This window comes from Ciona intestinalis, chromosome 1, assembly GCF_000224145.3.
Source record: "Ciona intestinalis chromosome 1, KH, whole genome shotgun sequence".
In the NCBI taxonomy this organism is placed as follows: Eukaryota; Metazoa; Chordata; class Ascidiacea; order Phlebobranchia; family Cionidae; genus Ciona; species Ciona intestinalis.
In genome coordinates, this window is record NC_020166.2 from 6692856 (window position 1) to 6716137 (window position 23282).

General features: G+C 34.0%; 5 protein-coding genes and 2 long non-coding RNA genes across 11 annotated transcripts; 2 read left to right on the top strand and 5 right to left on the bottom strand.

The window, feature by feature from the left end:
* Positions 1-489: 489 nt before the first annotated feature.
* On the top strand, positions 490-8131 carry LOC100187002 (SCO-spondin). The gene is made up of 20 exons (XM_002122399.4): positions 490-881; positions 1066-1221; positions 1359-1523; positions 1773-1931; positions 2129-2293; positions 2492-2650; positions 2760-2924; positions 3237-3395; positions 3704-3868; positions 4105-4254; positions 4389-4601; positions 5275-5425; positions 5683-5830; positions 6028-6166; positions 6269-6383; positions 6455-6590; positions 6830-7020; positions 7091-7189; positions 7295-7449; positions 7604-8131. Exons 1-20 carry the CDS (start codon positions 777-779, stop codon positions 7844-7846), a joined length of 3138 nt encoding a protein of 1045 aa, XP_002122435.1. The 5' UTR covers positions 490-776; the 3' UTR covers positions 7847-8131.
* Positions 5255-6104, bottom strand: LOC113474499. The gene is made up of 3 exons (XR_003396160.1): positions 6019-6104; positions 5484-5576; positions 5255-5365 (listed from the first exon to the last, which is right to left on the bottom strand). It is a non-coding gene; the product is annotated as an uncharacterized LOC113474499 (long non-coding RNA).
* A 178-nt stretch (positions 8132-8309) lies between the features above and the next one.
* Positions 8310-13325, bottom strand: LOC100184611 (heterogeneous nuclear ribonucleoprotein H2-like). Of its 4 annotated transcripts, none has more exons than XM_018813857.2 (10): positions 13104-13325; positions 12327-12445; positions 11904-12050; positions 11453-11591; positions 10732-10922; positions 10359-10441; positions 9696-9905; positions 9262-9397; positions 8811-8894; positions 8310-8533 (listed from the first exon to the last, which is right to left on the bottom strand). In XM_018813857.2, the coding sequence occupies exons 1-10, from the start codon at positions 13217-13219 to the stop codon at positions 8505-8507; spliced, it is 1254 nt and encodes a 417-aa protein (XP_018669402.1). In that variant the 5' UTR covers positions 13220-13325; the 3' UTR covers positions 8310-8504. The 4 variants fall into 4 exon arrangements, with proteins under 4 accessions (XP_018669402.1, XP_018669395.1, XP_018669390.1 ...); XM_018813850.2 differs by having other exon boundaries at positions 8310-8536; XM_018813845.2 differs by having other exon boundaries at positions 8310-8539.
* A 260-nt stretch (positions 13326-13585) lies between these two features.
* Positions 13586-15208, top strand: LOC100178295 (60S ribosomal protein L19-like). Its single transcript, XM_002127096.5, has 5 exons — positions 13586-13753; positions 13971-14077; positions 14381-14503; positions 14643-14874; positions 14993-15208. The coding sequence occupies exons 1-5, from the start codon at positions 13749-13751 to the stop codon at positions 15120-15122; spliced, it is 597 nt and encodes a 198-aa protein (XP_002127132.1). The 5' UTR covers positions 13586-13748; the 3' UTR covers positions 15123-15208.
* On the bottom strand, positions 13719-14374 carry LOC113474503. The gene is made up of 2 exons (XR_003396164.1): positions 14201-14374; positions 13719-14139 (listed from the first exon to the last, which is right to left on the bottom strand). It is a non-coding gene; the product is annotated as an uncharacterized LOC113474503 (long non-coding RNA).
* Positions 15178-19892, bottom strand: LOC100180661 (endoplasmic reticulum junction formation protein lunapark-B). 2 transcript variants are annotated; one of them, XR_003395992.1, is made up of 12 exons: positions 19777-19892; positions 19319-19414; positions 18736-18869; positions 18425-18483; positions 18327-18367; positions 17793-17934; positions 17433-17567; positions 16793-16898; positions 16655-16725; positions 15931-16104; positions 15444-15738; positions 15183-15391 (listed from the first exon to the last, which is right to left on the bottom strand). XR_003395992.1 is itself a non-coding variant. In XM_002127363.5 (11 exons), the coding sequence occupies exons 1-11, from the start codon at positions 19801-19803 to the stop codon at positions 15572-15574; spliced, it is 1152 nt and encodes a 383-aa protein (XP_002127399.1). In that variant the 5' UTR covers positions 19804-19892; the 3' UTR covers positions 15178-15571. The 2 variants fall into 2 exon arrangements, 1 of the variants encoding a protein (XP_002127399.1); XM_002127363.5 differs by having other exon boundaries at positions 15178-15738.
* Positions 19861-21196, bottom strand: LOC100175982 (m7GpppX diphosphatase). Its single transcript, XM_002127437.4, has one exon. It carries the CDS (start codon positions 21134-21136, stop codon positions 20135-20137), a length of 1002 nt encoding a protein of 333 aa, XP_002127473.1. The 5' UTR covers positions 21137-21196; the 3' UTR covers positions 19861-20134.
* Positions 21197-23282: the final 2086 nt, after the last annotated feature.

A 23282-nucleotide genomic window follows, 5' to 3' on the forward strand; every position in this document is an offset into this window, starting at 1 on the left:
TCAGTTTGCTGAAGTCTTAATTAAGTCTTATACGTTATTAGCAAAATTGGTTTTAAATTTATACAGTAAAGTTGATAATATTTGTCAGCAAAAAAGATAACTAAACTTAGTTGATCTAATTTAAATACCATTGTTAAACATTTTGAAAGCTTCAATATAGTTATCTTTAATTGGCCTATAAGTACATTCTTGGAAGTTGAACTTTAATCATTGTTCATACAGCAAGCGGATGTCTCAAGTAATATCTTGAAGAAGACATAGTCAATATTTTTCGAACATTAAGTGATTTATAAATATTAGTCATTGCAAACATACGTCATAACGTCCGTTTCTTAGTAAGTAGTAAAACACTGATGTGTGCTTTTGAAAAAAGTTTAAATTCTTTTAACTAAAGATAATTTTGTTTTATTGTAAAACTATCAACCATATAAAATCTCTTTTTTATAAATAAATTTTTTAAATTACAGTTGAAGTCTTTTGACCATAGATGATTTTGTTTTATTGCATAACTACCATCCGTATAAAAGATCTTCTTCAAACAGAGTAAACAAAGAATTTTGAATGCCCAGCTCTTAACAAGGTAATTTTACTTTTAAAGTCATTTTGTTTATGGTGTAATAAAAAAGATTTCTTTGTGTACCAACAAAATTTCTTATAAATCGGAAGAGAAGGTATATAAAGCATGTAACTAATGGCCTTCACCGCATTTGGACTCTGCAAAAATAATTTGTGTCTGGCACAGAAATTATAGAGTCTGTTTTTAAACTACATGAATTATGCGTTTGTTGTCACTTGTAGTTGTGATATTCTTTATTGCACTCCTGATAACAGAATCAGATGCATGGAGACGCAGAAGGCGTAGAAGAAGAGTTGCATGCCAGGTAATTTTTTTTCACTAAAAGTGGTGAAAATAAATCCATAGCATTTAGCATAGGCAAGAAGCAAACGATTTTTTATAGCGTGTTGCTTGAATAGGCCTACATAATTTTTAAGCCTAAAATTGTGTATAGAAAACAGAATTAGTATATTTTTAAACTACAGAATTACCTTATATTGTTTCTTTAGATGAACTTCTGGACACACTGGGGTTCATGCAGTGTTTCGTGTGGGTCTGGTCGACAGAAAAGAAGTCGATCAATTAAAGTTTACCCATTTGAATCTTCACCGTGCCCATCTGCGTTGGAATACAGGACGTGCTCCATAAGAAAAACCAACTGTGCGGTAATTTAAAACAAATTAAAAATATAAATAATTTGATATAAGGTCATAATGATTTCTTGAAGTGATTGTAAAACTGGATAAGCAAACTTGGTAAGCAAACCTACCTTATTCCTGCTTTCTGAATCTTTCATTTGCAGGTATCGTCGTGGAGCAGTTGGGCAGCTTGTACAAAATCTTGTGGAGCAGGAACTCAGACTAGAACTCGTTCAATCACAGTCCGTCCGAAAAACTGTGGAGCATCATGTCCAAGTTTGGTTGATCGGCGAGGTTGTACAGGTTATCAGTGCCCAAGAAACTGCTTGGTAAATCAATGTAGTTTACTGGCTGCTATTTAAAAACAATAAGCAGAAATTAAGATTTAAATTGGGGTGCATCCAATTATGCATTTATACTACATTGTGTAATAGGTAAATATATTATAACTAGTTTGTGGTACAAACCAAACTATTGAACGAGAACTTACACCGGATCTATATAAATGAAGCTACTTGCAAAGCAAAATAGAAGATTCCACCCATAATGTATTTCACTCAGTGTTTTATGTTGCACAGGTTTCATCATGGGGAGCATGGAGTAAGTGCAGTGTAACTTGTGGATCAGGAACAGCTAGTAGAACACGCAAAATAATAACCACACCGGCTTATGGGGGAAAACCATGTGCTGGACTTTCTGACCATAAACGATGTACAATTACTCAGCAAAATTGTGTGGTAAGAGTTACATATTAACATAATTTTTTCAGAAAAATGTGTTTACTGCTTTACTATTTTTGTATAAAGATGTATAATTCTTCATTCCAAAACATGCTAAAGTTTTGATTAAAAAAGTAATGAGTTTTTGTTGTTCTTTCCTTCTGGCTAGCCTGTTTAGGTTTTAGTATATTATACCGTATTCTTTATTTGAACAGGTGTCACCATGGGGAAGTTGGTCTCCTTGTTCCGGTTCATGTCCCAACGGTAGAAAAACAAGATTACGCCGAGTTATTTTAAAACCAACAGGTTGTGGTACAAGATGTCCAGTTTTGTCACAATCCAGCAGTTGCATGCCACCCAATTGTGTGAAGGACTGCGTGGTAAAATGTTTATACTTTTTTGAACTTGTTGATCTATGCATAATGTTATAATACCATTGTGATTAATTAAAAGTAAAACTAAAGAAACTCTAGATAGTTTTTAAACAATAAATATTCAAAAATTTTAAAATCCTCTATGCTGATTTCAAAATATGTTGAAAAAAGATACGCCATTTCAAAAACCTAAAACATTTTTAGGTAACCTCTTGGTCGGGTTGGAGCTCTTGCAGTGTGAGCTGTGGATCAGGGACAATTTCCAGAAATCGTAAAGTGGTTGTTGCACCAGCTTATGGTGGAAAACAATGTCCTGGTTTAAAAGAACACAAATCCTGTGTCAATGCACCAAATAATTGCCAGGTAAGACAATATTACCATTGTGCAATAAGGACTGTTTATTCCGCTTAACAGTGTTGGAAAAGTAAATATGCCTAAACAGCAAATTAATAAAAGTTAATTTTTTTACCAGGTTTCTCAATGGACAGCATGGGGAACATGCACTGGAACTTGTCCCAATGGTTCACAATCGCGCACACGCCAAATTATTGTTCATCCAACCAACTGTGGATCATCTTGTCCCATCACTGCTCAAGCACATCATTGCATTCCTCTTATCTGTGTTACAGATTGTGAGGTGAACGAAGAAATTTATTCCAACCTAATATGTATTCACATTTACATGTTATAAAACTACATGTTACCAAGTTGAAATAGCATAAAAATATCTATGACAGCATCACATAATTTGTCAGCATAACTATAGCTTGAAACTTTTTCCAAAATGTACCAAATATTCTAAAAAATACTCACTTGTGTTTATAAATTAAAAAATAAAGATCTAATATATGGAAAGCTGGAAATGGTAATACAACAACATCAGTTAATGTTTTTTAAAGATCAAAACATGTTTAATTATTATGCAACTTTTCAAAAAGATATTTAACAGGTATCTTCATGGTCAGCTTGGACTTCATGCAGTGCCTCGTGTGGCACCGGACGAACTTCTCGGTCAAGAACAATTACCCAGCCATCAGAGCATGGTGGAAAATCATGTCCTGGACTCCATGAACACAAGGCTTGTGTAACATCACCTATACATTGCACAGTATGTTTCATTTTGGAATCTGTATTGTCTATAATAGTATTTATTTTTCTACACAAAATTGTCTATAATAGTATTTATTTTTCTACACAAAATTGTCTATAACAGTATTTATTTTTCTACACAAAAATAAAAGTGACAGGCTTTAACATATAGTAATGGTAATGGCGAATGCGGTGGCATATATGAATTAGGGTAATGGGCAAACTTTGGCCTATATCCCAGATTCAATGGTGTGTAGGATCTTTTTCTTTTGAAATTAAAAAATTAAATGTAGACCTACCAAATCTGGCATATTTGTATTTCTTAAGGTTTCATCTTGGACATCATGGGGCAGTTGCAGCACAACATGCGGTCCAGGAAGTCAAAGTCGAACACGAACCATAGTGCGAAGTCCACAAGCCTGTGGAAACCATTGCCCTTCTCTGGTTGATTCTAAATCTTGTGCAAACAAGGAATGTGAACCTATTTGCATGGTAATGATTAAAAACCAAGTTATAAATTCATTTTTTTAAAGGAGCCTTAGTATGGATAATACTAAATATGGTTTAATTTAAACAAAAACTGTTACATAGGATTACAGGTGCGGTTTCATACACCTTTGTATAGGTTTCTGTTAGTTTAGTAACATGTGCTTTTATCCTATCAAGTGGAAATGCTTGTGTGAATGTATGGGCAAAATTGGCTAACCAGTAAATTTATTTGTGCCCAGCTGTCTCCATGGGGCTCATGGTCCACTTGTAGTTGTGCTGGAACAAAAACGAAAAGTCGAACTATTGTTGAGAAACAAGAGGGAGCTGAGTGTTTGTCCCTGACAGAGGAAGCTGGTTGTAATGATAAGAATTGCAAAGTTGATTGTCAGGTAAAAAGTAAAAGGGTGATGCTTAAACAGTTTCTTAATATATTATTAAGCAGTCAATGTTCAATTACTGCTTTTATATATTATTATTATTATTATTAAAAGTATCTGATAATTCAAGGAACAACATTTTACAGATGAGTAGTTGGGAAACTTGGTCAAAATGTTCAACTTTCTGTGGATCTGGAAAACAATCTCGAATTCGAAGTGTAGATACCGCTCCCTCCGGTGGTGGTAAAGCATGTCCGGCTGCAAAGGAAACACGAGATTGCATGCCTCCTTGTGCGACGGATTGTGAGTGGAACTTTTGGAGCAAGTACGGAAAATGTGGTTGTAAGAGCAAAGAACAGGTATGATTTACAAATTTGACCATGTGATTGAGAATTAAAAAGCAAATTCTATATTTGGTTTCGCTTGAACTTTTAAACTTACAAGTAGTTAACTCAATACTTTTAATTTATTTCAGATAATAGTTTAACAATTTCTTAAGAACTTCACGTATTCCAATAGTTAGTTGTACAAAAGAGTAGTAAAGTTTATAAGCTTGTATTTAGAAAAGAGAGAAAAGGGATAACTTTAAAGACTTTATTTTCTGGGTGTGGCGTTTTTGATATAGATCTGAACAAAGAAAATCTTTTTTTATAAAGCAAATAAACCCCAGACTAAACTTAAGCAAATGTCATGAATCATTTTTACAACTAAGTTAGTCTGAACTTGTTTGTGGAAACAATCATACATGGTTTATAACGGGAATTCCTCAGTTCCAAATGTTTACTTGATTGCATTGACCAAGAAACTGTAAACTTTTATCTGTTTTACCCAGAAACCATAAAAGAGATTTTATTATCTTTCAGATATCTAAACCTTATGTGAACTATCATAGTATATTTCTTTTTAGTAATTTCCCTTTTATTAGCACAACTTTTAAGTATTTGAAGGTGATATCTAAACATAAATACTCCCTTGTTGCTAAAATAAGGTGAATTTCAAAAACTGAACCTGTATATTTAAATCCACCACCAGCTGCGTCACCGAACCGTCAAACAACCTTCGCTCTTCGGTGGAAAATCATGTGATGGAGCCGAAGAAGATTCCATTCCATGTAAAGAGCCATCTAAGCAGTGCAAAAATAAGAAAAAGAAATGTGGAAAGAAAAAGTTTGCATGCAAAGCAGGTGATGTTTTGATGGTATGAAACAGTTTTTATTGGCATTTACAAGTGATATTGTTTACCTTGGAAAATCTTGGTTAACAGTAGATTAAGCATTGTTTTTTGAGGAGAAAGGTCATTTCCTTAAATTTCTTTATTGATCGTCAAGTATGCAGCTGTGAAAATTTTTTATACATTTTAATAAATTAGTGTAACATTTATGGTGTACAAGTAGAAACAAGTGAACAGAGAACTAAAACTTAATTGATACATGTATAACAGGCACCTCTTGCATAAAAAATGCATTAGTGTGCAATGGAGACGCAGATTGTGTAGATTCTTCCGATGAATTAAAATGCAAGAAAGTTAAACTCACATGCGGCAAAGAAACTTATCCTCTTATACCAAATATCCAAATCGTTGGGGGAGCGTAAGTAATTAACTCAATTTGATAAAAATTAAACCAACAATTACAACTTATAACAATTTTAAAATTTTGTATATCTTTAAAAATAATATTTTGTAATTAAAAAAACTGCAGCTGTCAAAACAATTATAGTAATTCCGTTGGTATAGTTTGAAACAATAAGTTATGAAAGTAATTCAAATCATGCTTACATATTGTAGGTTTGATATTACAACTCTTGCACGATCTTCTGAGGTGTTGGACAACAGTCTCTTCAATGGAGTTTGCAATAACGTTTACTCTCCTGATCACAAGAAACATTTCCGAAAACCATACAATGTTGCAAGCTTCTCTTACCAGGTAAATCAAACACACTTTTTACACTACAGTATTTTCAATTGTCATGTTAGGAGTGAGAGGTTAATTACAACCATAAAAAATCCACCCTGATATATTACACAGACAAAAGCAACTGGATCATTTGTAGCAAAATCCTTTGACAGCGAAAAGTCAGTGATTGAAGCAATACAGGAATCTTTCAGGAGCATGCAGGAATATGCAGACAGCTCGGCAGAGTGTAAGTATATACACATTTATAAAAACATTATAAAAACAAACTGTAACAAGAAACATTAATATATTTAACAGTGACGCAGATGAGTCAGTTGGTTGGACATGCAGCAGGAGGGGATAATGCAAAGCTGGAAAAGATGATCAAAGATGGATATTCAGATGATTATAAATATTTCTCTGTTAAAACTGTCATCACAGTTGCCATGTTCCAGTGAGTATCACTATTTATTAAGATAACTGCTTGGTATACCTAAAGAGAAACACTTACACATATTTTATGGCTATTGGTTTGATCAATCCTTAACTGTCTTTTTGAATTACCTACCAGATTATCTGCTCTACTACCAACACTTCATAAAAAAATGTCACCTGTCACAAATCTGAATAATACTGATAGCTGACTGCTCCATGTGTGAACTCCATTAATATAATAACCAACGGATTCTTCAGGATGCGTGATGATAATCTTTTGTTAAATGAAGATTTTGAGGAAGATTTGAATGAGTTGCATTCATGGTATGACAAAGTTGAATATTTGAGACTTCTGGAGAAGTATGGCACTCATTACTACACTGAGGGAACGCTTGGTGGACAATATAAGTTTATATACAAGTTTAGAAAAGCTGACCTTGTAAAAGCAGGTTTGAAATCTGACTGAAGATTTATAGTTTTAAATGAAGATTTTGTTTTATTTACCATTGAAACTTTTAGACTTGACTGACACAGAGCAAAGGCAGTGTTTGGAAGATGATGCAAAAATAAAACTTCTCGGTGCAGATGTGGACATTAACGACAGATGCAACTTTAACTGTAAGTTTAACTTTCTTTATACAAAGTTGACAAGGTCTTTGTGATTCAAGCCATGCTAACTATATTTGGCTCTGTGTTTTTAGCCTAACATTAACATACTTCCAGCCAAGTCATTCACCAACAACGCTGTGCAGTCGGTTTCTTTCGTTGATGGTGGTGAAGCAAATGCTGTTTCGAGCTTGAGTGTGAACAGTGATGAGAAGTCGTTAACTGAATGGACCAACAGTGTCATCATGCACCCAGCTATTGTGGAATATAAGGTGATATCTAGTGCCAAAAACTGATATAAGGCATTTGGCAGCATTCTGTACAGTTTTGTCTTCAGTAGTTTAATTCGATTGTTATTAAGCAGCACCTATATGGTCATTTGCCCACTTTAAATCAAGCATTCATTTAAGAAACTTTCCAAAACAGATTGCTCCTCTCTCTCAACTCATCGACTCTCGCATCATCCAAGGGAAAAAAAAGAAGGCCAACATGGAAACTGCTCTTCTGCACTTCATGAAGAAGTTTGAACCAATCCGATGCAACTCATTCAATGCAGGGGTGAAGCGATGTAGGAATGGTGCAAAGCAGAAAGTTGTCAAGGATGGAAGAGAATGTGTTTGCTTGTGTCCTGCAGGTTTATATGGGGCTGGTTGTGAGGTGCCGGCATAATTTAAAACAACTTCTGGTACTGAATGTAACCATATTTAACTTAACACTTAAAATTCGCATTTAGGTTATATTCTTCACTTTCAATCGTTTGTAAATTTCTTCTAATAGATTAATTTCATACGTATCCACATTTGCACAGATGCCGAAATAAGATTAGAATAAAAGATTTCAAGTTTCTTTGTGTTGTTGTATCTTTGCTTGTATTGGTTAACATTAGTCTGTATATTCAAATGAATTTACCAACATCTCTATCACATGACTGAACAAGTTTGGGTTAAGGAATCCTTAAGGTTTGTGGGAAGAAATGTTAAGGAATAAGAGAAAAAACAATGTTGGTCAAAAAATAGTAGGTTTCTCCTCAAAATGTTGTATGCATGATGGAGTGTTAGTGTTCCAATACTTTACAAAAAATTTAGCACAAAATAGAGTCCAGATATTTCGTATTAGTATATATAAAAGTGTCTTTGATTTTTTAGGTCATTTATTTTACAAACAGAGACTTATTGTACAGTCAATAAATGTAAACCATACACGGCGCCTTACACACGAATATAAGGACATTTTAACATTGTTTGACCACTTTTAAACCAAAGAACATTGTTTTGATATTGTGGTCCCCAGTAAAGATTGTGTAAGTACGTGTGGTCCATTTTGCAAATCAGAATCTGTAACCACCACCACCACCACCACCACCACCTGTGATATAAAAACAAATAGCCTTTAATATGGTGATAGGGATTTTATTTTGTAGGTAATAAATCAAAGTAGTGAGCAACCTCTGGCCTAACACCCAGGTCTTCCTATGTAAAAGATAAAATGTTAAACCTTTGTTACATATAATTCAAATAAGTTGTCCTCAAATTGACGTTTTGCTATCGTTCTTATTGGAAGTAAAAGTTCTCTATTTAAATTAACAAAAGTTTATACAAAACATATATAATTTGTTAAAAAAATAACTTTTAACCTCTTCCTCTTCTTCTCTGTCCTCCACTTCTGAATCCTCCATCACGTCTGTTGCTCCTCAAGAACAACTCAATGTATCTGTGCTCTGTATTAAAGTGATGAGATACAATGTTTAGTTAACTTAATGGATGAATGTAACTGTATCACATTTCACTATTTAGTTAAAACTCCAGACTGTACATTTTGAGATTCAATCAGGTTTTGCATTATTTTTTTTGTAAAATATTTATAATCTAAGACCTATTACCAATCATTGGCCAACTGCGTACAATGAATGCCTAATGACAATGCCTTAAAATATCCTTTTATTCTGGCTTATTTAAAGTTGAATCGAAATGTTAAAAAATACAAAACATTTTATTATTTTCTTAATTAATGATTTCTATTGCATGTTATTTAAAACCACTTAGACATAAAAAAATATTCTACAGTTCTACAAAATTTTCACGTACGAATACACTCCTTGTTCTTCTGCATGGCAGCTTGTGCATCTTGATAAGAGGCAAAAAACACAGTTCCTTCACCGGTAACTCGACCATCATCGCTGTACTCGATATTTACTCTTACTGGCACAAGGGGTGAAAAAAACTGAAAAAATGCAAGTAAGACAAAATATCAAGGCATGTTGTTTTATGTTAGGGTAAAATTAACAAAACTAATACCCAAAACTAAGATTTTTTTAAAGAAAACGAGATATATATAAAAATTGCTGTAACTTTATAACCAAAAAGTTCAATTTGAAGGATATATTCAATATTCAGAATAAAAATATAACATTTTTAGGGTAAATTATACACTTATACAGAAAAAATGACACATAATCTTACATAGTATGACTTAACTCGAAACAATAAAGCTAAAATTGCAAAAAAAAACCTTCTCTTACATTAAAAACATCCTGTTCCTGGCACTTAAAAGGAAGACCTCTCATCCGGACCACAAATTGTGATGGAGAAGCTTCTTCTTCATAAAACTCCTCTCCATAATTCTCATCACCATTATAACCATAATCTTCTTGAAAATTTCCTCCACCGTAATTTCCACCGCCATAATTTCCACCATAACCACCAGAGTTGTTGTACCGATTGCCATATGGCTAAAATAAAGGGAGATATGTTTTTTAATAAAAGTAATTTAATTTAAAGTATATTTATATATATATAAATGTATACATAATTTTTTTAATTTAGGTAATTTAATTTTAGAAAAAAAAATTAGAAAAAAGTCTATATTTTTAAAAGCAATTGATTTAAAAGTAATTTTCAATTATGAAAATAGGATTTTATTCAGAACGTCCTGAATGAATGTTGTCCATTTTATAATTGTTTGACCATCCTTTAAAAAAAACTAAAAAAACTAGCATGTAATGCCCCAAGTATTCAGGTAAATAAAGCTACCAACCTATCAAACACAACTTATGACCTGACCAAGGACATAAGGGTTTCTAACGTACAAGAAAGCAATTGTCCCATAAACCAACATTATTAACAAGTTTGTCAACATGAAGTTTCTATATTACAATCAATATAATAGGAAAGATGGTGATTACCTTCATTCCTCCTCTACCTCGACCTCTGTTGTTCCTCCAATTCCCTTCCCAATCATCTTCACAATAATCACCACCACCATAACCTGTACGTCATTGTATGGTATATTATTAAGTACCACAGTAAAAATGTTTGTGTTGTGAATTATATTAACGCACGGAACTACTACCTTACTATATTAGGATTTTTAAACTAAAAATTTCGAAATTTTTTATTAATGTTCTTTGACGTAAAGTCCTGAACAGATTAAAAATATTTACTTTAAAATTAAATTAGTAAAAATCTTTAACTTTAAAACTAAATTTATAAAAATCTTTACCTTTAAAACTAAGTTTGTGTAAGTGAAACAAAATACATTATTATACAACAACCCACCTCCACCCCCACCCCCAGCATAACGTGAACCACCTCTTAACCATCGTTGACCCCTTGAACCCCGCCCACCACGGTTGGGTCGATCATAGGGTCCCGGTCGACCCCGTGACCCGAAACCCCTTTCATCGTCCATATATTCACCCTGTGATTCCATTAACTCACGTTTCGAACTTTTGAAGATCTCAATGTACCTATGAGTGACAACGAAATTAGAATAATAGTCTAAACTTGTTTTAGTTTAAAAACATTTTCATTGACTAACATTTTTTGCCACAGTGTTAGCTAAGCTTTGGTTTAGTTTAAAACAGGGATGCACAAGACTTATTTGTTTCCGCGTAAACTTTTTAAAACCGCCAAAAATATTTTGCTAAACTTAGCACAAACATAGATCTTTAAGCGAAAAACACATTTTTTTTAAATCGATGATAATAAGACAAAACATTGAAAAAATTTTACTGCTTAAAAATTGAGTTGTGTATGTGGATTGTTGTACAAGCTAACTAGACGTTGTGTATCCCTGGTTTGAAATAGGATTAGGTAAAATACCTTTTTCACCAACTCTTTTTACCCTTGTCGCAAGCCACGAAAAAATGTATACTGAATAAGCAGATCATTTTTAAAGAATATCCCAACCAATGCCATGTTGTATTCCAAACCCAGTAAAAATCTCATAGACTTACCTCCACAGCGCCCCCCACAAAACTGCCCTACCCCCACACACCTGTGCCCAATCTTCTCTTTATGTTTTGTCAAAGCTTTCTCAGCCGATTCTGGCGACCCAAACTCAACATAAGCCTCCCCCGTGCTTCGCCCATTGTCATCTAACGGTAGCGTGATCCCATTTGGCACGATTTCCAACCCTTTTGTGCAACGACATTTGAACAAAATTCCCTTAAACATACACTCAGCACCTCCCAGCCTCTAACCCACATGATAAAAACATGCAACGCTCTCATTAACTCCATACTGTTTGGGTGTTTAAGGCCTACACCTGTTCATCTCAAACAGTTCGCCCCACGTGGTGTAAAGCACTTGCCCATCGTGTTAAAGATATTGCAACATTGAATAAAAGAAATTTAAAAAAAAGAAAACAATGCTTTATACTTTAAAACCAAACTTAGAAATTTCGAAAAACATTTAGAACCCTGTAACCAAACTGTCTGTGCACCCACCAGAGAAAAATTGAGCAACTTCTTCCTTGGAGCACTGAAAAGGAAGTCCTCGTAGGCGGACGAAGACATCAGCTTGGGCAGAAGAACCAATTTCCTCTTCTGATAATCCAAGAACATATTCCATCTCCTTTACACTTGATTCAAACACTGTAGAATATGAATACATACTGAGTAAGTCAGTTTAGAAAATACCACCTAAAACATTGGTTTTAATCAATCCATTCGTTTTTTTTACTTTAACTGCTAATCAAGTTGTGAAGCAATTTTTAAGCAACTTTATCCGAAAGATTTCTTTTGCACGGATTTTCTCACAGAGTAAAATACTACACCAAAGTTATTATGTCCAAGCTGATGAGCGGGTATTTAATTTACAAAGAAGCATATATTATACACAATTACACAGGCTACTAAGGTAAGAGTTACCTTCTATGTATCGTTTTCCAATCAGCTGATGATCTTTTTCAAAGCATGTTTGCAAGCTCTTTTGCGATGTAACCTCTACAAAAGCTTCTCCACTTGGTCGCTGATCATCTGTGTAAGTTCTGCAGATAAAAGAAGCTATAAAAATCATCATCCTATATACAAGTCAATGGCATAACTAAACATGAATGTATAACACAATTCTCTCTCTAAATATATTAAATAAACTTAAATAAAAAAAATACATGGAGCTATACAGAGAAGACGGAAATTTTTTTCCGCTAGGAGGCGATGACAAATTCGTTTCTCTATTTTATGGGGAGCAGTTAGTTTCACGGTTTATACACATAAGATATAAACCCCTAACCCCTAATCCCTAACCCCCAACTCTTAACCCCAAACTCATCAAACAAAAAAAACTTGAAAAAAATATATAAAAAAAGTATTCCACTGTGCGGGACTCGAACCCGGTAAAAATGAAACAAAGAGAGTTTACGACCGCACGCAAACCGCTACACCACAGACTCGACGACAGTAAACGCAACGAAAAAGCGTATATAACCGACCTAATGTGGGAAATATGTACTTACTAGTGTTTTATGTATTGAGAAAGGTATTTTTATTATTTAATTAATTTGTTTTACACTTATTAAAACTTTGTAGTGCTGTTTTGTTCGTTTTTCCGTATTTTTTAATTTAAATAATTACCGCCTCTAGCGGAAAAATTTTTCCGTCTTCTTTGTATAGTCCCATGTAAAAAAAATAGATTAGCGGGCTCACCTTCGAATTCCAGCTTCACCACCAACAACTTCAACATTCAAAAATTTAATGACCTCAGCTTCTGTGGCTGCCCACGGTAATCCACGCAATCGAACAACGTATCTTTCTTCCGTCATATTTAAGCAATTATATCACGAGCAATTAATGCAGCAAAGTATATCAACGTTATTTCTTATAAGTTATGTCACTTCCTCGTTCTCCTTTTTTTTCAAAGCGGAATTCTGCTCTACTATTTCGGATAACACAAAGTTTTTCACTATCAAGAAAGGAAGACAAAACGATATATATGCTTTGGTGTTGAAAACAATTTAAAACATTAGGGTGATGTTGAAGTTATGGATAAGATATGTGATATCCTTGTAATTAGACAAAGTGTTTGCTTGAAACTGGGAACTAAAATAGTAAACATTACTTTGAGCGCTTTTAAAACGACATATATTTATGTCTCATTTTTATTTAACATACATTAAAATAGTTTAGTTTACTTTATATTAACCAAATATCTGTAAAACTTGCGACTATTTTAAAGTAAACCAGCCACCCCAATAACCTAACAAAATTTCTGAAGCGTTGTGAAAGGAATCCAGGTTCCCATGTTGTTGGAACATCCGGGTCTTTTTTTCTAGCATCTACAATTCAGCAGTCATGAGGTATAAAAATAATGATTTATTCGTTGTTTTCAGCTTAATTTTGCCATATTTTGAGAGAAATTAATATAAATTGATCATAAAACAACATCTCCCGATTATATTATCGAGTATTTTTCTAATTGAAATAATGGAAAGTTGAACCAACGTAAATCCGCCTCGTAAAAGTAAATTAAGCATGAGTAGCAATGAACTAAGCTTAACAACATTGTTTTTACAGTACTCTGCGGCTGCAGAAGAGGCTGGCCGCCACTGTTATGAAATGTGGCAAAAACAAGATCTGGTTGGATCCTAACGAATCTTCAATGATCTCGAACGCCAATTCCAGTGAGCATTCTGCATTCTTAGTTTGTTGTGTCATTCATGGTCACTGCAGCAGTTGATGGTCACTGCAGTTGAAATAGCATTTAACTTTTATAAACCCCTGTAATATAGTTAAATTTGTAATACCTGCAGCAGTTTTTTGCTGTTGGGCCTGGCTGTCAGCTTGCCGTTAGTCCTGTCTGTTGATTTAAATAAGCTTTGTTCTTGGGACCGTAGATATAAATGAAAAAATTTAATACGCAGTATTGTGGACATAAATTACAGTATAGCATGTTGTTAAATATATTATAAACTTTTTTTTAACAGGGCAGAATGTTAGAAAGCTAATCAAGGATGGTTTGATTATCCGTAAACCGGTCGCCGTTCATTCTCGTGCTCGTGTAAGAAAAAATACAATCGCGAGAAGGAAAGGTCGTCACACTGGACGAGGTATGCATATTAAAGAAACTGTGCTGTTTGAGTGTTAGAATTAAGAGGGTGCTGTTGATCACTAAATTCTGTAGCTAGAGGGGTAACCTATATCCACATATGTATGTTCATGTCGTCATTTTTATGTTTTTGTACACAGGTAAGCGAAAGGGTACAGCAAATGCCCGTATGCCTGAGAAAGTGGTATGGATCCGCCGTATGAGAGTCCTCCGAAGATTGCTTCGTAAATATCGGGAATCTAAAAAGATTGATAAGCACATGTACCATACTCTCTACCTGAAAGCAAAGGGTAACGGATTCAAAAACAAACGTATCCTTATGGAGCATATCCACAAACAAAAGGCAAAGCAATCTCGTGCCAAGATGTTCTCGTAAGTCAGCTGTATATTTGTAAAACAAAATGGTTTAAAATTAAAGTGTGATCTTAAGGTTAATTATTGAAATATTGACTTACCTTTCAGTAATACTAATTTCATTTTGTCTGTACAGCGATCAAGCAAGTGCACGTCGTCTTAAGAACAAGGAAGGCCGAAGACGTCGTGAAGAGAGAATCGCTCTCAAGAAGAAAGAGATGCTCTCTGCGCTTGCAAAGGAGGACGAAGCAACCAAGAAAGAGTAAATTCCATTTTTCGATTGGAAATAAAACAAAAAATCAAAGAAGTTGAATAAGTGAACAATGCAACGAAAATATATTTTAATGCGTAACAGTGATCAATAATGCACGGGGTAACGAGCTTTTTGTACAGTTTGCAGAACCATAGATTTAGGTAGGCACAGATTAAATGTCTCCATGCATAAACCTGTAGTTTCAGGTATCAGGAGAAAAAAGGTTAATTAGCCTAACATGAACACCAGCAATGTAAAACAGTCTTAATAAACATACAACTGTTCATTCGAGCTTCCCACTGGCATGCGACTTTCTGTATAGAAACTTAAATTGCAATGTATATATCAACATAAAGTGGTGTACATAACAGACCAATGGTACTACACAACCTATTGAATGGTTAATTTAAAGCAGCAAATTTCAAGTCTTGTATCTTTAATTTCAGAACGAGGTCTTTATTTTTATTCTGTGGCAGGTATTTCTTTTAATGAAGGTGCCTTTTCTTCAATTAAAGGTTCCTCAGCCTTATCTTCACTTTTTGTTTCTAACTCAAGCTTTGTAGGTTCTTCAGTGTTTTCAGATACATTTACTGGTGACTCAACTGGATCTGGTAACACTGCAGCATCACCTGTTACAGAAAAACATTAATTTCAGTCTTCCCTTAAAAAAACATAAAATAAGAGTAAGAGACAAAATATTTATAGCATAAATTAGTTAGAAATCAGATAGCCTATTTTAATACTTGAATTCTAATACAAAACAATAAAAAATGTTGCTGGATAGGAACAATTCTACTGGTATGCTCATATAAAAACTTCACCATTTTCTGAAGATTTTGATGATGGTGGGGGTGACATGTCATTCCCACTGTCACGGTCCATTGGTTTCGGTGTACCAGGGTTTTGCTTGGGTGTGACATGAGATGGCAAACGTGGGGCATTTGGTCTTTGCTTACGACTTGGGTTAAAAAATCGACAGTAGGCGCAACGATATTCTGGAAAAATTAAGGATACAACCTAATTGTACAGGATTTAACATAATACGTTTAAAGACTAGTGAGATAGAAATATATATATTCTATCTGGGCGAGATTCTGTTGTGTAACACGCCATGGAATATAAGATTTGGGCCATTGCTTCAACGTCCTGAGTCTACACTTCACTAAATGTTTGAAGCCTGCTGCTTTGCTGAAGGTAGACAACATTTAACTACACAAAAGAGTGTATGGTAGAGTGGGGAAAGATGGGACACCTACTCATTCTATTTTCTCGTGCCATTTGGTAGTAAACAAGGAACATTTAAAGAATTATAAATGTATTCTCACAATTCCCACAGATCGCTGTTAATTATTTAAAACACGATCAGGAGATTTGGATACTGTGTGATAAAGGTGTCCCATCTTCCCCCAGCCTACTATAAGTTTTAAACCATTGTTATAAAAAAAGGTACTAAGCTAGTTGTTAATTAGCATAGAACTAATGCTTCTCTTTTACAAGTTTGCATGTTAGTTCATACATAAAGCCAAATAATGTAAAGTTGTTTACCAATGTATTCAAACTCTTCCTTGAGTGCCATGCCATTATGAGAGTAACAGTTCCTGCAGATTAGCGCGTATCTGTAAAATACATTAGCACATACTGAACTTAACCTGTCAACAAAATCAACACTTAGCATACACCCACCTATTGCTTGGTCCATCACCAACAAAATACTCCACAATTTTTTCCATAGACGAGCGATTCTGTTGTATAAGGGGACGCGGTAATGTAGCAACCGGTGGCAAGGATCCTGGAAGTTATAAAACTCAATATAAAATATAAAAATGCATGACAAATTTAGGTAGATATTGTAATACCACCAACCAGCGCGTAACTTATATATATATAAAAGTAATGCCTCTTTATTTTTGGCTGGCTTTGATTTTTTGCATGTTATTTCGAATTGTTAAACTGCTACAACTGTATTATTATAACTGCCATTTTTTGTAATCTATTTAAGTGTAAACTAACATTTGTTAGATGTATACAAGGGTAGAGTTTAAACTTTAAATTAAAGCAGATATATAGTAGGGTGGGGGAAGATGGGCCCCCATTAGCTTATAATCTCCAAATATCTTGAACGTGTTTTAAATGTTCTATTGTCGTGACTCATGAGGATACGGTTTTGTATTTCTTTGAATGTTCTTTGTTTACTACAAAATGGGACAAAGAAATAGAATCAAAAGGTGTCCCACCTCCCCCCTATGTACCATATATATAATATGCTTGCTTTGTTGTTTGGCCACAATCTCTCCACTAACTTAAGTAACATTATTAGTATTACCTCTCATATTTCCATTCATTGGGGTCATGTTTGAATTTACGGGCCCCCGCATAGGGGTTGTTGCTGGGGTTCCTGAGAAACCTGGGGTATTTGGAGCTGCAGGGGTGGGCATGGGCGCGCCTCTTCTTCGTAATTCTGTTAAAATAAAACAGAAAAATGACAAATATTTTTAAAACATTGATATATTATATATAGGGCTGTAACATGTTAAAATAAATAAAATGCATAAGCCACTTATCAGTTCACAAAAACAACATACATACACTAAATAAAATTTTCTTCTTTTTAAACTAAACAATCAGCATTTAAAATTTTACACAAAATATTAATACTATTTTATTAATTGTAATGTGCTGGCACCTGTTCCTGGGGTAGTGGGGGATGGTGTGGGGTTCTCTCTTCTTTGTCGTTCCTCCTCCAACTTCTTCTTTGTTTCCGGATCAAATCTTTCCAAGATTTCTTTCGCTTTCTTGTAAGTTTCCGTCTCCATTACATTTTCAAGCTACAGTGCAAGTTAGATCCGGTTTGAACCAGTTTATTTTGGATGAGATTTTGTGGAAAAGTTGTGTACATAATAATACTGTTGTTTGAAGAAAGCAATAGCAGAAGATATTTACTATTTGTATAACTTATTTTGTAAAAAGGTTCTAAAATTGTAACTTGTGACATTCTGTATTAGTTAGTTGAATGAATGAAATTATCTAGTTACACTAGACTAGAGACTCTACTTAACACTATACTAGTTATAGCAATGGAATATAGACAGCCATAACCCATTGTTATAACAGATAAACCAAGCTACAAAATAACAATGATTATTTTAGTGCAATAGTTTTATCACTTCACAGCAGTTACAGTGAAAGAGAGAAATTTAAAAACCTTCAACCAACTCACAATTTCTTTTCTTTCGTCACGTAATGCTTGGAGTTCAAGTTCTAATCAAGAGAAACCAAATTAAGATATAAATAATGCAAAGATGGCAAGTAATTTACCATTTCTTGAGATTTTTCGTACAAACCACCAGTGAAGGAACCGCTTTAGGAAATATATTCTGAAACAAAAAACAAGATTTCTTATTTTTAATCCCACACAGAGACAAGGGTTTCAAATTTGGCTTTGATTTTTTGCATGTCTTTTATAAATGTCAAATTGCTATAAAAATTTTTTAACTGTCACTTTTTGTAAAGCAATCTATTTTTAAAGAGTAAACTAACATTTGTTAGAAGTATACAAGGGTGGAGTACGGAGTTTAAAACATAACATTTTGAAATTACATTTTGCCTTCATTTTTTCCAACACTTACATGAAAGGAAAGCATAACAAAGGTAGAAGTTGCAGACATCTATGTTGCCACGTTGTAGGTGTAATTAGGAAGTACAGTGACACACATGCAACAATGTACAGAAGAACAGAGTACAGAATTAAATTTCCAATCACCTGCAGTAATAATTCATCATCAAAAATATTAAATATAAATTGTGGACATTTTACTTGTTCTGAATAGTGTTAGACATTCCCAGCACAGGTTATATGCAAATGGTAAGTACTACCTTAAATCTCACAACCACAAATGTATCTCAATTTCTCAAATGTCACAAATGAATCTCAAATGTCACATCTCAATTTCAAATATAATCCCATATCATATACACAACCACAATTTAATATACTGGTTAATGAAATTGTTCGCTTTTTAAAAACAAGTTGAATAGTAATAGCCTACTTAGCAAGTTGAATCAGGTAAGCTAGGAAGCGCAAAGAAAAAAGTAATTTTATTATTTTAATTAAAATTTCCCACATTTATTACATAATTCTAACCTGACTACCTAATGCAATGATTAGTTAGTGACGATCATTTATCCATAATACAAACTAAAGACGCTTACTTTACTTCGAAGTTCCTGGTTTGATTTACGAAACTTCTCAAGTTGTGAAATACTTTTATCGATGTCTTCTAACACTTCGGTTGTGGTTTTCGATTTCTGTAATACGTTTTATTTAATTTCTACAAAAAACATTTGTTTTCACAGTGTTATTTAAATTCTATAATAAACGTTTGTTTACTATAGATTTATTTAAATCCTGCAGGGAATTTGTTTATTACAGTTTGGTGAGGTTATATTATATGATCTTGGACTGCCATAAGTCACAAAATGTTAGTTGTTACTATACAGTTATTGTTATTTAGTAAAGCAACAGCCTAAACTGAAAATTAAAAAAAAGGTCCAATCCAATTCGTTCATAAACCTTAAAAATAAAGGTCAATTATACAAGAGTTAAAACAGACCTAGATATATGTAATGTATAACTTTATTACAACAACTTAAAAGTAATAAAATTTCACCTTCCATCTTGACAATAAGGAACCCATTATTGATTTTCAATGTTTCACTTTCACTTAACCATATTAATATTAATAAATACCAATCTGTAAGAAAGAAGTTGTAAATCTTTTAAAGCTGGATAATCATCCAAATATATTTACTCAACCATGTGAAATAATTTCCTGAGTAAATATTTAAAAAATAGGCTGTATTTGTACAACAATTTATGAATACGGCTACAAATTCCTTTACAAAAACATTCAATATGCTTATCTAATTAATAGGCATGATTTAATGATTGAATTGATAAAATTTTTTATTGTTAATTAAACTCGCTATAAAGAAAATAAATTTATTATCTTATTAACTTCCATTACTTTAGTTTAAAGCCTTATTTGCTTTCGCAAACTCTGTGAACAAGAAATTATTTTCTTGCAGTACAAACGTGAAGGTTTTGTTTTGATAATAATCTCCAGTTAGTTTAAGATTTTCAATGACATCAGAAAGTAGATGAGCTCTTAAAGCTTCAGTTCCTGGTAAATCCAATTCAATATGATTTATATGAACATGAAGGTGGTAGTAAGATGGCTGGTAATGAAAATAAACTCTCAGCTCATTAGCGGGAATTTTGAACAACTTTTCAATCACCTCTAAGCCTTTGGTTTGTATATTTTCCAACAGTGGTATATGCTCAGCTGTTAAGTCCCTGATAGATTTTAAGCCACGTTTGTGTGGCAATGCCATAACATAGAGAGATTTAACGTCACTTCGGTCCCATTTCATATCAGGCATTAACATAAACCCCGTGTTTTTATTATCATCTTCAAACAAAACTCTTTCTGTCTCTGCCTTGTGTTCAAGTATGTTAAACACCCATTGTAAATTAAAGACATTTGATGCGATCTGTTTTTCTAAAAAAGGCATTGTAATGTTGAGATAATCTTCTTTTGTTTCTCGAACAACTGTTAACTTTTGTTTCATGTATTTACGAATGTGTTTTTCAGCGGCTGGACAAATAATTGTTGCTTTAATATCCGAAACTAATGGTGGTGGATACGCAGTATAAGTGGAATAAATATCGTTTTCCAAGTCAACAGTTAATTTGGTTTGGCTACTTAGTATTTCCTGCAATTGGCTTTGGTTGAAAGGCTTCTTCTCCAATAATATAACAGCATCATCGGCAGTCTGTTCACTTTTAGCTGAAGCAATTCTGCCATGAACAAAAATGGCCTTCTGACTCGTCTTATCGTTCAATACAGATACAAGTTCAACGCCCGATAAGCTCTTTCGGGAAGCTGTTGCGTCACCGTTGGAACTTTCGGACAATTTCAAACGCTTTGTAGATGTGCTGGACGACCCATCAGTGCTGCTTGCATTCATATTACTAAATAACTTTGTTATAACTTTCTAAAAAACAAAACCAGCTGAGTAGATTATACAAAAACAGATAATGACGTTATCGTTCAAAACACTACACGTATCACATTACTGTTGAGCGACTGACGCTCTGTTTACATCTACGTAATGTACGCATAGACATTACGCAAGTAATAAAATAGTGCTTCCCGCGAATTTACTATGCGTTCATCTACAACACAAAGATCACTGTCCCTTTCAAATGCAAACATTAACACCCCTGTTTACGATACTTCGAGTCTTGGACAGTTTGTAACAAATTGACACTACGAAAAATGACGTCACGTGCAGACGAACAGCTTACCTTTCGACGTCATGCAGGATTGTACGTCACAAATGTACTGGGTTTGAGACTTAGCGCTTACACAAAAAAATATTTTCTTACTTTATTCCAAAAATGAAAACTTTAAATGCTTTTGTGATTCTAATATTAACAATAATTAAACCACAGTTTGTCCGGCGCCGTGGTATAGTGGTTAGCGCGCCTACCAGTAACCCAGAGGTAATGGGTTCAAGGCTCGACGCTGCTACTATTGTGGGCGTATGTGTCCTTGGGCAAGACATTTAACGGCAATTGCTCCAACTCAATGGTCCCTAATGGGTTGTCTAAAATATCAGACATATATAAAAAAATCCAAAAAAATAATTACCCACAAAGTAACATACATGATAGCTCCTAAGATGGCCCGAGGTGTTAAACCCGTGTGATAACGACTGTCGTTTTCCGGCCACGCAAGGATAAAGTAAGCTACATTCATTCACATTCACACTACTGTAATTGTCAATAAATTATAACCTTTTCTAATCAATTTATCAAAATGCTACAACAGTGTCTCAAAGATTAGAGGTACTAAACAACAACAAAATAAGAATAATCAAACCAAATAAAATGAAACTGCTATTTGTTCCTCAATGTTCATCAGGCTCATCTACTTTTAACGACACCAATTTCATTAATATAACATATCACAGACTGAATGTATTCATGAGCAAATCACTATCACGGTTGCTATGACTACAAATGAGATCCCATTTGTTGTCGGCATTAATATCAAGGGGAATCAACCAATCAGAATCATCGGTACAAAATGAACCAAAGTAACCTTCTCCGGTTGGAAACTGACCGTTGTTTGATAAACGAACTGTGGTTTTTCTATGAAAAGGGTTATTTATATACGCATAATTGCCTTGAAATAGTCGTAACGTATTATTGACATTACTTTTTTACACGGTCGACACACACAATGTCGGACATTGCATCTCTGTTAAAATCACCGACAGCAATTTGACCCGATTGTACGACACAACCGTCCAATCGTCCTCTCCATGTTGCTGTGTTTATTTCTCCATTAGAGGTCGCCAAACCAATCTCACTAAAAAAACAAATGTCAATTATACCGAGTAAAATGATTTATTTATAACTCACAAATCACCATCTTGATTTCCACACATCACATCCACGTTTCTATCTCCGTTAAAATCTCCAAAGATGAAAACAACATCGGAAGTTGCTCCGGAGCAAAGATGAGCAACACTCTTGCTCTCGTGTTCAAACAATGCAAATGCTACAAAAAATTCATATTAGCTTAATCATGGTTGATTTAATACATATTGGTAAATACAACATTTGGTCATTTTCCATACGTGGGTTCATCGCATAGTTGCTGGAACAGCTATGAGTATTACAAGATCCTATATCCTGGCGATTTCCTGGACAGCCACTAGTAAAAGAGTCACCCCTTTTACACAATCTATACCGCACTTGGTATCCACTGTCGCAGGTATGTGTGCATGTACTCCAAGGTGCCCAATCTGTCCAAACAACTGCTGTGTGAGAACTACCACCTTGACAGGCAGGTAATAAACAAGCATGAGCTTGCATAGAATTGCCATCACACTTCCATGATGTAGGGCAAGTGCGGTACCTAAAAGTGAAGAAGAAATTAATTCCATTTTTCACTTAATGTTTAACAAAAAGTAATAAACAGCAACTTAAGCTTAAATGTTGGTTCCTGGAAAAAAAATTTACCTGAAAAAAAAAAGAAATCAATGTAAAGGTGGCTGTACACAGTATCTGGAATTCGTTCGTTTTGTCCGGATTTCGCTGCCG